General features: G+C 35.9%; 1 protein-coding gene across 2 annotated transcripts; it reads right to left on the bottom strand.

Annotated features, from left to right (window-relative positions):
- Positions 1 to 1,404: 1,404 nt before the first annotated feature.
- CTXN2 (cortexin 2) lies at positions 1,405 to 13,440 on the bottom strand. 2 transcript variants are annotated; one of them, XM_012442376.2, is made up of 2 exons: positions 13,253 to 13,440; positions 1,405 to 3,917 (listed from the first exon to the last, which is right to left on the bottom strand). In XM_012442376.2, exon 2 carries the CDS (start codon positions 3,858 to 3,860, stop codon positions 3,615 to 3,617), a length of 246 nt encoding a protein of 81 aa, XP_012297799.1. In that variant the 5' UTR covers positions 3,861 to 3,917; positions 13,253 to 13,440; the 3' UTR covers positions 1,405 to 3,614. The 2 variants fall into 2 exon arrangements, with proteins under 2 accessions (XP_012297799.1, XP_064221707.1); XM_064365637.1 differs by lacking the exon at positions 13,253 to 13,440 and adding an exon at positions 12,663 to 13,068.
- Positions 13,441 to 13,736: the final 296 nt, after the last annotated feature.

The following is a 13,736-nucleotide window of genomic DNA, read 5'->3' as shown; positions in this document are numbered from 1 at the left end:
CAGTTGTCTGGGTAGCTCGGTTGTGGTGTAATGTAGTGGCTAGGAGCAAGACTCAAGTCAGAAGGCCCAACCTATGTCCTGGCCCTGCCACTTGCTGTCTGTGTGAACTCAGTCAAGTTACTCAATCTTTCTGTGCCTTAATTTTCTCATCCACAAATGCAGATGTGGATAATAATGGTACCTACCTTGTGGTAAAGTTATTGTGAGGAATAAATGAGTTAGTTTGCGTATGGGGTTTAGAACAGCAACAATTTGTACCTAGTGCTTGCTCTCATTATTTTAGCACTATTAGCCAGAGATTTTCATTTAGCACATTCAAGATTTTGAGGTGGATCATTAGTGATTGGGATAGATATTATGTCTATAAAAATAAATGTAAAAGTAATTTAGTGAACTGAAACAGGATTATAGAAGTGCCTAGAGATACCCTATGTAAAATCCTTTAGATTCTCTTCGTCAGGTAAATGTCATGCTAATTAGTCAGGCTAATACTGTGAGGCTATGTCAGAAATAGAGAGAATTACAAGGATGTACCTATAACTCACTCTAGTCTTAAATGTCGCCAGTATAAGGCATTTATCTGTTAAACAAAGGGTTCTGACTCCTCACATAGAAAGTGTTTAGGCATAGGAATGGCACATTTCAAATTCAGCTGGGTGGGACTGGTTGTTTAGATCAAGACAAGGGACAGCTAGGATGCGGCTGGGACCCAAAAGAAGTTCCATTCACTAGACCAGGACAGAAGCCATGAGCTGACATCCTCTAACCCTTTGGGGAGCCACTTACTTACTCTGCAACTTTTTCCTCTACCAGTGACTGTGAATACTTCTGATACTAGTCGATTTCTTTATTCTTTCTGACTCACTGCCTGACTTCAGAGTAGTACGAATTTGTTTTAGTCTTGGTCTTACATCAACCAGACATTTTCATTCTAAGCCTTTTATCTCTCACTGTGAAATGAAAGTCTTTGTTCTCTATTAAGGGGATTTGGGCATCCTGGAACAAATGGGAGATGGTTTTTGGGGATATGGATGAAATTACACCATCCATAAAGCCAACCTTGAAAGGTGAATCTGACTTAGGCCTTTCAGACATGTGGGAAATGTAACAGAAGCAAGCTGTCTTGAGGTATGCTCCTCTATCTTTCCTCCTGTCCTCTCTGACAAGGCTTTTGGGAAGGGGAAGCTAGAGACTGATCCAGATGTGACATTGAACATCTATTCCTAGAATAATTAACATTTCATGAAATTTTCATGTTGTTTTCACATTGTAACCAGCCTTTTATATTTTTGATATTGTTTCTGGTTCTGAAACTACAGATGCTGACTTTCTTACTGCCTCCGCCCCCCCAAAAAAATCTAAGGCACCCAATAGACCACGAATAAAAACCACAGATGAAGACTCTTTTGGTTAATAGAATTTTTCTTTAGTGGATTTGGAAATAATATTACGGTAGAGTTGATATACTTGAAAAGCTTATGGGAGTTGAACTTCCAGAAACAAGGCTCATATTGTATAAAGTTTTCCTGCCTCTTGGTTGTAAGGGTCTTTCTTCCTTCGAAATAAAGGTCTGGCCTTGTGTTGTTCTAGTCATCAAAATGGAGGGTCTTCTCTGGGACACAAATGAAACACCTGGTACTTTAAAAGCCTTGGTCTCCAAAGAGGCATCCAGTTTCCTGGCACACACAACTTTCAGTATGTTCAACTGAACTTGGACCAGTGACCTGTTCTTGGGCCAAGTTACTAACTGGCTATGAGGTGTACCAGGCCTACATTCTTGAACCAATTAGGGTAAAGAGCCTCCTTGAGGTGAGGATTTGGTCTAGAAGAGCCACAGCTAATTATAGATATGTTCTAAATCGATTATGAGATGGAAAGCATCAAGGAATCTCATATAGAGACAGCTGGTTTTGAAATGCCACAGTCTTGAGCAGTAAGCATGTCTATAAGCTATGTAGAAGTATTGAGGACATTGTCCAGGGATACAGCAGAAATTAAACTTCCCAAGTTCAATCCCTAACTTAACCATTCCCTAGCTGTGATGACCTTGGGAAGTTAGTTAATTTCTCTCAGCTTCACTTTCTCTTCTGCAAAATTAAGATTAAAAATAAAATGGAAATAGTAGTCCCAAACTCAAATAATTGATAAGACTATCAAATAAATTGAAAGTAACTAATTTAGTGCTAACTCTTGGTAATATTACTCTTGTTTCTTCTTGGTGTGTTTTGCAGTTCTGTGTTTTAAAAGGACATAAATATTTTTGTATTTATCTTCTGCTAGGTTTCTCCATTCTGACTCAGAGAGAATCAGAAATTGGTAGTTGGACAGAATTTTTAGAACTATATAATTCTATCTTTTTATTTCTCATTTGAAGAGAAGGAAATACTAGAGAGTGAATAATTTCTACTAAGCCATTGCTTCTTAGAGTTTGAGAATCTCTATTACTGCTACTGATGAGGATAATAAATAATGATAGCAAAGTATGTATATATACTGTTTTATGGTTTACAAATTGCTTTCACATTCATTATATCTAATTGACCCTCTCAATATTCCTGAAGACATGCAAGATGGGTTTCTTAATTCTCATTTTGGAAGATAGGTTCCCCTTAGGTAACTTTCTGGGTCGTAAAGCTAGTTCTTGGCTAAGCTAACATTAGAATTCAAATCTCGAGTTTAGGCTCCTAATCTGAAAAATTTTTCGTGATATATTAAATCCTCATTCATTTCAGATCTCTGGGTTTTCGGGTACATTTGTAGCATTCATAGGGCACTAGAATTGGAAAGGATGTTAACAATTCTCTTCCCTGAAGCCCACAGAGACTAGATGACTTACTCATCAGAGCATAGCTCTAATGGTGGCACAGCTGAGACTGTGTTTGTTTCTGTTTAGAGTACTCCTTCTACTAGGTCATGCTGGAAACTCCCTTTTAAATTCTATTTATGCAAGGGGAAGCGGAGGGAGCTTCAGTATGAGGCAGGTCTGGTTTGGATTCTAAGCTATGGGACTTTACTTCGAGAAATTCAATAAAGAGAAGAGATAGGAGGGTCAGGGCTTAGTGAAATTTGGGGACCTTTAGGGCCTGTGACTACTTGTAGGCTTTGGGTGTTAGTTTTTGAGTTTTTTTTTTCACCTGTGGACCTTTTTGACCTATGGCTATTATTAGAAAAATAATATTCTGATTATTCTTCGGACTAAATTTTCTTATGTTTAAAACCTGACTCACTAAAGCTAAAGGGGCCTGAGTCTGGAATGTGGAGAGGGTGTCTGGTCTTTGCAGAGGGGAGAAAGCAAGATGCCTTTTGCACAGTTTATTAGCACAAGAAAGGAAGCAGAAATTCAAGGCAGTTGTTCGAAACAAGAATAAAGGTGGTAAACATAGGTGCAGCCATCCTTATGCTCTATTCACTGGAAACCTCCAAGTGGAGACAGAGGAAAGTGAGGAATCCCAACAATAGTTTATCATTTGCTCAGCATGGTGAAGAAATCAGTCACAGATGTTTATTGAATTCACCAAACAAAATGAGCTCTCTCACACACACGCAAGGTAATTACAAATGTATCCAGAATGTGTCCCAATGGTGCAACCATAAAAACCGTAGAGCTGGAACTCTCACGCAAGTGCATATTCAAATGTCCCTTTATCAAACTCTTCAACTTCATCTTCCCATGTAGAGGAAGGCATGCTGCTATATGGGTCCAGCAGGATTTTGAAGCATCTGATAATAAGAAGTCCCAAGAAGATACACAAAATCCCAACAAAAGCAAAGCCAGTTTTTTGCTCCAGAGTCAATGAGAAAGCTGATACTTCGTTGACACTCATCTTAGCTGAAGAGTTGCCACAGTAGGTACTACTCATTATTCACTGGCACATTGTTGTGGCTCTTCACAATTCCATCTGGAATCAACTCTTGGCCTAGGTACAAAATTGGACTCAGTTTAGTTTTTTTTTTTTTTTTTTTAATACAGTTTATCCTTGTATGGTATTGGGTAGGTTGCTGCTTAATAAAATCTGATATTTTGCAAACCTTCTTGACTGAACTCACAAAATGTTTGAAAACATTGATCAGAATCAAATTAGCACTGGAGATGCTACTTTTAACTGTTGTAATTGGAGAATTACCTTTGTGGACACCTAAGACTGTCCCTATATACTCTCAATAAATCAAGTGTGAGTGTGGATATTCAAATTATCAGCCCTAAAATATTTTGATTCATTGCTAGACAGTTAGATATCTGCTTCTTTGATCTTAATTGTCATCTAATTTTTACCTCATATTTGCACGTGTAGGTAATATAATCATAGTATGTAAGCTGCTCAAGCTGTTTCAAGTCCAAACTTCAAGGTCTATTTCCAGTGCCATTTTGATTGCTATAGATTCTTATACTTTTAAACAGACATAATGACTTCTCTATTTTTTACCACCTTAGGTTTTATATGTATGTACTTACATTTTTTTCTTCACTACCACTGGATATACTAAGTGTCAATTTCTTAAAGAGAGGAATTATTTCTTAAAAATTACATTAACGCAGGCAGTGCCCAACAGAGCAGCTTGCAAGTAATAAGCAGCAGTGGCTATGGCCATTAGCCACCTCCCCACCATCTCCATTAGTTTTCAGAACACCCTAAGTAGACATAAAATCCAAGTTAAACAACATGCTTTCTCTGCAAATTCAACTTCAAGACAAGCTTCCCAGTCCCCCTCCCAACAAAATTTCTGCTCCGAATTCCCTACTGTGCTGAGATTCTAAAACTAGCACTAAAGTGTAAGAAAGTATATGTTGAACTGAAACACAATAGGCTTTTTTCCTCATTTGATGTCTTAAGTTAGTTAAATGAATTACAAATAAAGATAAAAATTAATCAAATAAATTACTAATGTACAGTCACCCTTTAGAGAGGACTGTCACCAAATAGCTTTTCATCTAATAACTGTGAATGATAGACAGTTGGTATTTTCTTTTTTATTGTTGCTTTTCCTGATAATTTTTGGACCTAATTTTCAGAAAACAACTGAGACAGTACAAAGGATGGGAGGTAAGGAACGGAGAAAGAGAGTAATAAAAGCAGGCCTTGTAGCTTTCAAAATTATTCTGCAAGTAATACACCAACTAATATCAATCAATATTTTGTTTTATAATGATTTGGATTACAAAAAAGCTCTATCTTCAAACCTTAAGTGGCAGAAATATTCAATAACTATGACTTACGTTCATTGTTTGATTTTTTTGTTTAGTAAAGGGAAAAACTATTGTTCAAACCCCTGTTGAGTTTCTTTCTGCTAAATCATTTTTTATCCTAATCAATATAGTATAGTGAAAAGACTTTATTTTTTTAAATATAGGGACATTTATTGGCTGAGAATGATCTTCCTGAAGGTTGAGGTCTTGTTGTACTATTTGTCCTGTAAAAGGCATAGAAGACTGGATTGAATCTTTAATGACTCTGAGACTTAACTGGAACTTTTTTTGCTGTCTGAATGTCTAATTTTCTTGCTTTTGTCAATTAAAAGTCATTTGTTAAGATCCATATACTTGCTGGTTCATTTGTTTAATGGATGGAGAAATTGAATAGCAGCATGTTTCTGTATGGAGATGTTGAACCAAGGAGATGATTCAGCTAACTCACTTGTTCATTTATTTTTTACTAGAGCATAACCTTGCTGGGCTGCAACATGTGGATATTTTAGGAGATATGTGGGTAAGAGGAGGCAATAAACATGGTTTATTGATGGACACTGTGGTTTCCCAATAGATTTTCTTCAATGAAGGACTTGTTGCCCAGCAGCAAAGAATGTTGCCAGCAAACAGTCTTCAGCTTCAGCCTCTTTCACTGTTTGCTTCCGTTGCAGAGAGATGCTTCATCCAAAGTCATGGCACTTCCCAAGGAAGACTACACTCAATGATTGATTATATAATAGGATAAAAGCATGGCCATCTTGACTCAAAGGAGGGCAGCTCTGAAAACCTATTTTAGCTTCAGAGTTCTATATGGGCTCAGTGGAGACTGTCACTGGGTCCATAGCACAGCTCAACTTCTGCCCATTCCTGTTTAATTTCCCACTCTTCCATGGGTATTGAGCCCAAGGACAATCCTCAATAAAAATTCAGCAAACTAACCTCTGTCTCAGAGTCTGTTCTGGAGAGTCCAACTTTTAACAATTGATATCACAAAAGTTAAAGCACTTGGGCAGTTTTAATGATCTGTTTATTTTTCAGCTAGTTCCTTTTTTTATCATCTAGCAGTAGCCTAAACTGACTAAAGTTATGATGTTAGCTAAATGTATTCAGGTGTTTTGAAAATGCGTAATGTAGACCCAGACACAGTATCATAGCTGATCATTGGAGGAGTTAAGTCTGTTGACTCTTACCCAGTGATTCATTTACTACACTCTTATTTTTCTTAAAACCTACTAACCAACCAAACAAACCAACAAAAAAAGGCGTTTTTTTTTAGAGGCAGCAATAAAACATTCCTCTCATTTGTTACTATCAATTTAAAACAAGGCATCTTCCTACTTAAGACATATAAAATCCTTTGTACTTTAGAATATAATATGTCCGTTATACACCAAATAATACTTTGTTCTTAGAGCCTTAGATGATATGTAAATTAAAGAGTATTTATCATTTTAAATGGAAAATAATTACTTCTCACATAATGATCACAGTTCCCAGCACACTATAGGTATTCAATAAATATTTTAATTGAATTAAACTAAATATATTGTAGAATATATTTTTTGAGGAATGAAGTCCTTCAAATAAAGTTTTGTACAAGACTCTAGTTTTTAAATATCCAGAAAGCATGAAAATACATTTAGTTAAAATAAAAAAGAAAACTTTGATTTCAAAAATTGGCTTTGAAAATAAGTATAAAAACTCAGTAGCTCAGAGTTCAGTGTTTTTGTTCTTTTCTATCAAATTTACTTAGCATTCTCAGACTCACATCATTTTTAGTATTCAAAGGTTAGAGAAAATAGATGTTTCCTAACAACCTTGGGAGTTTCCTTTTGTTTTCTAAGGAAAGATATATAGCCAACATATATTTTGGCATTAGTTTGTGCCAGGAAGTACAGGGTTAAATTTTGTATTCAACTATAGTGACATTGGTTAGCTTAAGATTTCTGGTATAATTACTCCTTCTTCTTCTGTCCCTGCCCTCTACATTACTTGGCTGTTACCCTTAACTAAGAAGGTATTGTAAGATACTTTAAAGGCTTTTGGAATCATGTAAGGGCATAAAGAATGAGTAGATATGCAGAGTCACTGTTAATAAATAAATAAAGTCACCATTTTTATACTACCTTGGAGGAATAGATAAATGGCTATTTCATGGCTTTAAACAAAATTTATAAGCACTCTGTGTCTCTATTATTGGTACAAATATAGGAGCAAATGCAGTATAACTAGGGAAAATGCTGAGAGTGATCAAAAACTTTCAGAATGCTGTTAAGAAATCTAAAGAGCTAGATGAACTTGAGGTAACACATAATAATATTTTCATGTATTCATTAACCAAATATATATTGAGCATCTGTTAGATGTCAGTACTGCTCTTGGTACTGGAGTACAGTGGTGAACTAGATAACAATGTGCACCTGCCAAACTTAGGGTTACATCCCAGTGGTGAAGACAGACACAATTATTTAAAAATATCTATCTCTATATAACCATATCTATATATTATGGCAGGTACTCATAGTCATAAAGGCTATGAAAGAAAGCAAAGTGAGTTAAGAGGAAAGAGAATGATGGTGGATAAGCAACATTCCTTTAGTTAAAGAGGTCAGCAAAGGCTTCCCTAGGGAGACAGTATTTGTCCTGAATGATATCTGGAAGAGAACCATGAAAATATTTGGAGTAATAGATTTGAACTTTGTGGAAATAGCCTTTACAAAGGCTTTGAGGTAGAAGGATTTCGTATACAGTATGTTCATATCAAGAGATAGACCAGTATAAGATTAAGCCCTTTATTTGTACAAGACAGTTTAATGTTATCAAATAACAACAACAACAACAGCATCTACTTAATCTACTTCTGTCTTTTTAACCAATGTAGAATGAGCTTTAGAAATGACAAAAAAATCAAACAATGTAAGGGGACAAATACTTTAGTAGAATAATGTGTAGCCACAATAAATGAGTTAACACTCTCGTGAACAGATAGTTTATAACTTGGAGATGTACTTTCAAGACTTTTGAGAAATTACAGACCATGAAACAGCTGCCAGAGGTAAGGACATGGACAAATGTCTCAATTTTCAAGAGGAGTAAGGGGGAATTGTAAAAATTATGTATTGGTGACTTGGAATTGATCTTTGTTGCAAACCCATAATTAATTATTTAACAAGTAATTTGTCAATATTTCAGAAGTCATTACAAGTTAACATGAGTTTAATAGGTAGTGTCAATTCACTTCCTTTTTGAAAGTTTACTACTAATATGGTGAATCAGGGAAATAGCATGGACAAGATTTAGTTATTCTGGCAATGCATTTAACAGCCTCCCATGATATATTTGTGGGGAAGACATGAGATATGCCTGGATAATAATATTTTTATGTAGATTCATAGCTCTAAACTACCCTAATAAATAGTGGGTTCTGTGATCATGGAGATGGGTCTCCAGTGTGGTATTACAAAGGTTTAACTTTATCTACACATACTTTTCAGTGTTTTTTAACAATGACTAAGTTGAAGATATTGAAGTGAAGCTTATTAAATTTGACAAAGTTTGGCTGAAATATGATAGCACATTTAATAAAGGCTCAAAACAATTCTGATGCCTAGAATTTTGGGTTGAAACTACAGCATAAAATTTAATAGAAACACTTCTAAAGCCCAACGTTTAAGTGGGAGGGAAGGAGATGCACCAACCCCAAACGGGAGATAATGACCTGGCAGTTCATGTGAAATAAATCTGTAAGCTGTCATTAATCAAGTTAGTATGAGCCAAAGACATGAGGTTGTGGCTTACAAAAGCAAATGTCTTAAATTGAATGGGGGTGCAAATGATAGATAGTAATAACATTATTATAATGCATCAGTCAGGCCACATATAAAGTAATGCTGCATATATTCACTATACTTTCATTGAAAAACATTTATTGGGTTGCTACTATGCTCTAGTAGACATGGACCCCTCTACTCAAAAAGATTCCAGCTAGTAAGAGAGAAGAGCCATGTACACACAAGGAAAAAAACAGCAATGCAGGCTTCTACAAAAGCAATAAAAAAGAGGAGGAAACAAACTTGTATTTAAAATCTACTGTGTATCAAAATACTGCATTACATACATTATTTTATTTAATTCCCACAAAGCCCACATTGTGTTGATATTATTATCTTCAACATCTTGGTGAAAAAAAAGAAGATCCAAAAAGGATAAACAAGTTTAGATGGAATCAAGATTTCACCCATTGAGGGATCAGGAAAGTTTTTTTCGCAAGAGATTATATTTGAACTGAGTCTTGAGAAACAGAACAATTCAGATCTGAAAAGAAGAAAAGAGCATGACAATAAATATGAAGACAGAAATGTACTGGATTTACTCAGAGCACAGTGAGTAATTTGGTACAGGCTAGAGGGAGTATAGGAAACCAAGCATTGGAAAGGTAGGTTCCATTATTTTGACTGCCAGGCTAAGAGTTTGAAATTTATTTGCTTAAAGGCTGAGTGGCTTGATGATGAGACTGAAATAGATGTAATTTTGAAAGACAAAGCATCATGGGAAAGAAATGGTTCAGGTGAGAAGCAATGAGGGTCTACACTAGGGATTAGATGTGTGGAAGATGGTAGAGGTTGGAAAGAATATTTAGAAAAATAGGAGGGGTAGGATTTAGAAGTAGTGGGCCCATGGAGAGGGAAGCATCAAAGACGACTCTACACTATTAAGCTTGAACAAGTATAAATATAGTGTTTTTATTGATCAAAACAAAGAAAATAAGAGCAAAGTATAGAATTAGAAAGTAAATGATGAGTTTACTTCTGAACTTGGTGAATTTGCAGTACTCATGTGTGATGCATAGTAAGCACTCAATTGACAGCTTTCAATACATTAATCTAGATCATTTTGTCTACCATAAAATTTTTGATGGAGAGAATATTTTAAGGTATTGTTGTTAAATAATGTTTGTGTAGAAGACTGTATCCAGGATGGAGAGAGCCCAGTACGTGGAAGTATTTGCAGATCAAACCTTAAAGAAAAGAATTGTTGAGTTTTGCCTAGGAAAGGGAAGACCAAAGATGACAATAGGTAGATTCAAATATTTGAAGTATTATCTTGTAGAAAGCCAGATGGGCTTGTTCTAGATTGATCCATAGAGCAATTTTATTGTAATTCCATTAAAGTCTATTTTCTGTAACCAGAAATGATTAAAGATGGAAGAAGCCCAGCAAGGAGCTTCAAGGAATGCCTCTCCTACAAGGAGAATCTCCTAGTGGAGTTATATAAGAAGGATCATGAGTAAATCTGTAGCAGAAAGTTTACCACAATAAAGGAGGCCAGGCTTTCTAGAAGGAGGCATTAGTAAATAGTGTCAAATTCTGCAGTGGTGATGAAAACTAAGCACTGAAAACTAAGCACTGAAAAGGGTCTTATGGTTGGCATTCGGAATTATTTCATCATTATAAAAATTTAGTTGAGGGTTGAGGAGGGACACTAAATTGAATGGGAGTTAGGAGTGAGGGTAATGAGAAAACAGAGTCAGATGGTAAATAAACTTGACAGAAAATAAGTTTTACTTAGTCAAAAATTAAAGGTACAGAAGGTTAAATCATAAGACGAATCACTTTCTATAATGAAGATATGACTGCATATTCAGTTTTTAAATAAAGAGCCACATAAATTTACCTGGGTTCAAAGAATTGTAAAAATTTCCATTTTTAACAAAAAATGGGTTGAGAAAGAACAAATGTTTTATTAATATCTTAAAAGGGAAAACAGGCTTTTATATTATCATAAAAGTCTATACTAAAGATGAAAACAAAATGCAGGTCAAGGAGAGCAACTGAAGTAATATTCAAAGGCTGATTAAAAAGTCTGGCCTTCAGGCTGTGACTACACAAGCAAATAGAAGTAAAAAGTTAAGCAATTGCTGAACAATATGCTCAGCAAATAGATGGTTTTGGTAATTTAAACTATATATGTAGCAATTGAAATACCAGTATTTCTGGCCTAAATTTTTCAAACGATTGCCCAAACTTTCCATTTTACTTGCTCTGTGAAATGAACAACTTGTCTCATTTCAACAACAAATCTAAAGTTTTTGAGAATATACTGCTAAGTGTGCCAAGTCTTCTGCTTTTCTATTGATATAGAGCACACTATGATATAAAAATACTGTTAACTACAACATATTCTTAAAAGCAAAAGTCTCCAGTTACAAAACTGATTCCTTCACAATTACTAAGGTATTCAAAATACTCAACAGTTATAGATAAAATATGCATTTTCACTCTTTCTAATTGCTGGAAGAGCTCTTCATGACAAACACTGTAATACCTAGCTCTGGAGAAGCATCATCTTAACATCCTGTTTGCTAGGAAATAGAAAATGAAAGAAATCTGAGAAAATTTAGATGATGTTCCAAAACCACAAATTTAAAAAATCCATATAAAAATAGTTAAGAAAAAAAATAAATTCTCAAAAATAAGTAGAATGTAAATTGGGTAATGGTAAAAATTATTTGTAGTATATTATACCACAAAAAATGGGTAAAATCAACAATGCACAATTTACATATCAGGATCAATATGAAGAATGATTAAAATATTTAAGGTTCTTTTAGTACTGCTGATGCAAATAATAAAATACTGTCTTGAGCCATATTCACTGGAATAAATGATTAGGTACTTTGGCAATGAGTAACTTGGTTGTAAGTACATTTCCTTCATGACAATTGTCAGGCACTAAGATTTCTAAGTACTGATGAGTCATAAGATTGGGCCAAGGGTATTCCTGTAGATATCAAATAGCCCAAATCTCATGAAGTTGCTTTATAGTTAGCATCCAGTAAGTAAAAAACAAAGTCTTCCTATGATCAGTACTTACAAATCATACCCCTGTAAGTAGTCAAGCATAGTATTTTTTTATACCTGAAATGCAGCCTTTCATATTCATGAATATTGTTAGTGATGTTTATTTCTTCTGTGACATAACCTTACTAGAGATATAAAAATACACCTTTCAGATAAAATCATTTAATCATCATGCAGTAATGCACAATTACAGAACCCAATGTTAAAAAATGTGTACTCATTACAGAAAGAGCCCCCTGTGTTTAATTTTAATCAACAGGTTTTTCCTCTTGTTTATTTATCTAGTAATGGTATTCCAAATAGTAAACCTGAAATAGTAACTATTAGAGTGGAATATGATGTTCTAGGTGGAAAGTATTTTAGTACTGGCCATTAGATACAATAATCTCTACTGCTAATGATGACATTCATAATTTCATAAAATAAGACATAGAAAAACACAGCTTAAAAAATAATGAACCCTTCCATACATATACACATTCCACACAAAATATAAAGGTTATTATATCCCAGTAAAAGAGAGAAAAGAAGCATTATTGAAGCCACATCTGCACAGAGGTAGTTAATCATTAAGAATCAAATGTGTTGGAATCAAAGGAAAACCTTAAATTACAAACCCAGATGTCTTCATCATGGTGAAATGCATAAACTTCAGGGCTTTCCAGAGATCCCAAATCTTAGGATCTGCCAGAATCCACCCCCAAAGCCTCAGATTTCAACCTTAAGAGAATTTCTCTCTCAAGAGAATCTTTGGATGGCTCAAGGACTCTGACACTCAATCCTTCCAAAGCACTGGGAAACCTGGTCTGAAAATTCTCCAAATATCTCATTTAAAAAATCTAGACCATCATCATCATTCTGCGTTGTTTGTCTCCAGGTCTCTTTCTACGTACTAAGCCGAAGAAGCATGGAAACTTCCTACAAAACATTATGGGAGAAGCATCAGCAATCTGCACGTACACAGCACTTTTCCCCCCCTGGCAGCCGCATCAGCAGTGGCGCTAGCATTAGGGCTGCTGTTTCCCCTTCAGAATGTGAACTTATCAGACCTGCTGGCTCCCCCGCCCACCGCCCCACCACTCGCTGTTTTGTTTCAGAAATGCAAGAGAATGAGGGCATGCTTCTCATCTGGATCTGCATTTGGAACGCTGTCAGTTAATGCGGAGGGAAGGGGGAGAAAGTTACTTCGCAGGCAGCAATGTCTCACCTTCCATGCTTGTTGCCATGGAGATGAAATCCAGCCAGTAGACTTAAGTGTTGGCACGTTTGTCTGTGTTCGCTGATCGGTTCAGTAACAATGTAGAAGGAGTGTTCTGGAACCTGCGTGGAGTCACAGGACCCTGGCTAGCGCTTTCCTGGCCTAGGAGTGTAAATGTCTGTGTCTGTCGGTGAGACAGAGGACGTGGGCGCCCGCCGAAGTACGTGTGCGCGCGCTCGTGTGTTTGCAGGAAAACGTGCATGGATTTCCTCGGTGTGGAGTGTAAATATTTGCGCTCGCGTGTTTCCCTGACAGCGTCTGTGTGTGTATGTGAGACTGAAATGAGGTGGGAGATGAGGAGGGGAAGGGAATCGGCTCCAGCAGCAACAGGCTCTATTCCTGCTAAAAGAAAGAGAAAGAGAGGAAGAAAAAAAAATAGACGATCATTTTTCTCTCATGACACACCCTGAAGGTTAGCAATTAGATTTCATCA

This window comes from Aotus nancymaae, unplaced genomic scaffold (assembly GCF_030222135.1).
Source record: "Aotus nancymaae isolate 86718 unplaced genomic scaffold, 86718_ANA_hifiasm-v0.15.2.pri h1tg000062l, whole genome shotgun sequence".
NCBI classification, from domain to species: domain Eukaryota; kingdom Metazoa; phylum Chordata; class Mammalia; order Primates; family Aotidae; genus Aotus; species Aotus nancymaae.
This window is presented reverse-complemented; position numbering and strand designations above follow the sequence as displayed.